This window comes from Penaeus japonicus, unplaced genomic scaffold (genome assembly GCF_977035675.1).
Source record: "Penaeus japonicus unplaced genomic scaffold, GWHDUDI00000001_assembly GWHDUDI00000009, whole genome shotgun sequence".
Taxonomy (NCBI): domain Eukaryota; kingdom Metazoa; phylum Arthropoda; class Malacostraca; order Decapoda; family Penaeidae; genus Penaeus; species Penaeus japonicus.
This window is the reverse complement of record NW_028234411.1, coordinates 43,552,098-43,554,597: the sequence shown is the minus strand read 5'-3', so window position 1 is coordinate 43,554,597 and position 2,500 is coordinate 43,552,098. Positions and strand designations below refer to the sequence as shown.

The 2,500-nt window shown below is 44.0% G+C and overlaps 1 protein-coding gene across 1 annotated transcript in view; it reads left to right on the top strand.

Moving 5' to 3' along the window:
- Nucleotides 1–2,500, top strand: part of LOC122243335 (protein CDV3 homolog) — a 14,173-nt gene that overhangs the window by 780 nt on the left and 10,893 nt on the right. Inside the window, exon 2 of the mRNA XM_043000864.2 lies at nucleotides 1,700–1,900. Coding sequence (XP_042856798.1) covers nucleotides 1,700–1,900 — 201 coding nt within the window. The remainder of the gene's footprint in view (nucleotides 1–1,699; nucleotides 1,901–2,500) is intronic.

The following is a 2,500-nucleotide window of genomic DNA, read 5'->3' as shown; positions in this document are numbered from 1 at the left end:
CCAACAAAGGCCAACAGACATCCATACATTTATTCTGGCAATATTGAGCTTGGTTTGGAATCTCACACAAAATAAGTTTACCAGGAGGGTTTACAAACTCAATTTTATTGGCTTTTGCCCAAGTGTCAATAGGCACTCAAGATGCATGTGAGCAAACGTAGAAGACTTTGTTATGCCCTTCCTCTCTCTATTTTTATGCCCTATTCTTGTCTCACTTTTACTCTCTTTGTTCTAATTTATTATCTTTCTTTCTAAATTCCTTTCTTTCTCTCTCCTTCCCTCCCTCTCTCTCCTTCCCTCCCTCTCTCTCCTTCCCACCCTCTCTCTCCTTCCTTCCTTCCCTCCCTCTCCTTCCCTCCCTCTCCCTCTTTCCCTCTTTCCCTCTTTCCCTCCTTCCCTCTTTCCTCCTTCCCTCCTTCCCTCCTTTCCTCCTTCCCCTTCCCTCCCTCCCTCCCTCCCTCCCTCCCTCCCTCCCCCTCTCCCTCTCTCCAGCCCAATTTTCCCTCCCTCCTCTCCCTTCCCTACACGTCCCATTCCCTCCCTCTCCTCTCTTCGTTCTCTTTCTCACTTTCCTAATTAATCTCCCTATTCTATTTAGTATCTGTACTTCGCGTCGCTCTCTCATCTCATCTTCTACTCTCACCTTATTCTTTGATCCCCCCATCACTCCTCTCTCGCCATAAACTATCCTGCTCTCGATCTCCTCTCTCTCGCTTCTCTCCTCCATCAGAATCTTCCGTCATTCTCTCTCGTATCACCTCACTCGTCCAACTTCGTCTCATCTCTTCGCATTCTCATCTCCTCTTTCGCCTCGTCTTCGTCTTCTCCTGCCCGTAACTCTCCTCATCTCTTCTCCTACTCTCATCGTCTTCTCCTACGTGTCTCTCTTTATCATCTCTCTTCTCTCTCATTCTTTCTTTCCGTCCTCTCCTCGCCCTCGCCCTCCTCACCCCCCCCATACTCTCTCTCCTCTCCTCTCCCTAACTCTCTCTCTCACTTCCCGATGATTTCAGCATTGTGTCATCTCACATTAGTAGAGAAGTTGACAGTGATTTAGTTTATATTCCTCTAAAGCTAATTAGCCCATTCACGCCGGTTGACGTGATAGCGCGTATTGTGGTTTTCGCGTCAGACACCCTGGACAAGCTATGAGGGGAAGCCGCTCGCTCGGGTAGAGAGAGTGGGCAACCGAGGCTCGCGGCTTGTGCGCCCGAGAATCTCGAGGCGTTAGGCTTATGCGTTCGAGAACCCCGGTATTGCGACCGCACAAAGCCGGAACGGCCCCGGCGTGAATGGGTTAAAACAAAAAAATTATTTGATTTTTATAATTGATTGTGTTAACTGCTTAATGTCGGATGGTATCATATCACGCCGTGGCCTGACTGGGCTTCTTGCTGGGGGCGCGTTATCGTATCATGGCTTTTTATATGACTGGCACATTAGGTGATGAGCGTAGTAGCTGGCCGCTGCCTCGAGAGATGAATAGCCTGCGGTGTAATACTCAGGCATAACCCCCCCTCTTGTTAACATGTTAATTTTGTTAGCCTGGTGTGTTACTCATGGGAGCAGCATTTTGTAAAGGCGGAAGTCCAGTTTCTCAATTATCCAACATTTTTTGTTTGAGATAAAGGTATTTATTTTTTCTTTCATGAATTTTCCCCTAGTCATTTGAATGTTTGAAGCATCTTTTTTCTTTTAGGAGGAAGAAGAATGGAATGACTTCAAGGATGAGTCAGAACGAGACTTAACAGACCTGAAGATTTCCAAATTGCAAATTGAGGATGAAGAAGATGGAGGAGGAGGATCAGCAGATGATGATGGAGAGAAGGGGGAGCACGGAGACAAGAAAGATGGAGTTTGGAAAACTGAACAAGTTTCCGTACCACAGAGCACATATGTGGTAAGTTGAATTGGAAGTAACTGGATTCTCTAAAATCATTATTATTCTACCATGTACAACCAACTGACTGAGCCTGCTAGTGCATTTGTTCAGTTGAATGTTTTAGATATTAACATGTTCTTTCAAGTACTACACTCATGTGTACTAATGATTTTTTTTTTCTCAAAATTTCATGTATTTTATGTTGTATTTAGATGCTTCCATTTCATTTGCTCATGGAACTAACTGACAGATTAGTGATGTAGGTTATTGGTATGAGAGCAGAAATCAACTAGACAGTGAGTATAAGAGACAGAAAGTCATCTTGTTTATCATTGAGAAAAATGGATAAGTCAAGCAAACTTTGCCAGTAATTGTAAACTTGATTTGCAATAATAAAAATGAGTTCATAGGGACATGTAGAAAAGGAGTAAATGAGAATGAACAACTTCACACAGAAAAAATGGTGCAATTTGCTTGTTTCAGTTAACTTACCAAAATTATGTGATTCAGAGGAATTTGTGATATGTCATGGTGTGGCACTACTTGGCACCATGGACAGGATATCATATCATGGCATTTTGTATGGCTGGCATGCCAGGTGATCATGCACACAGTGGT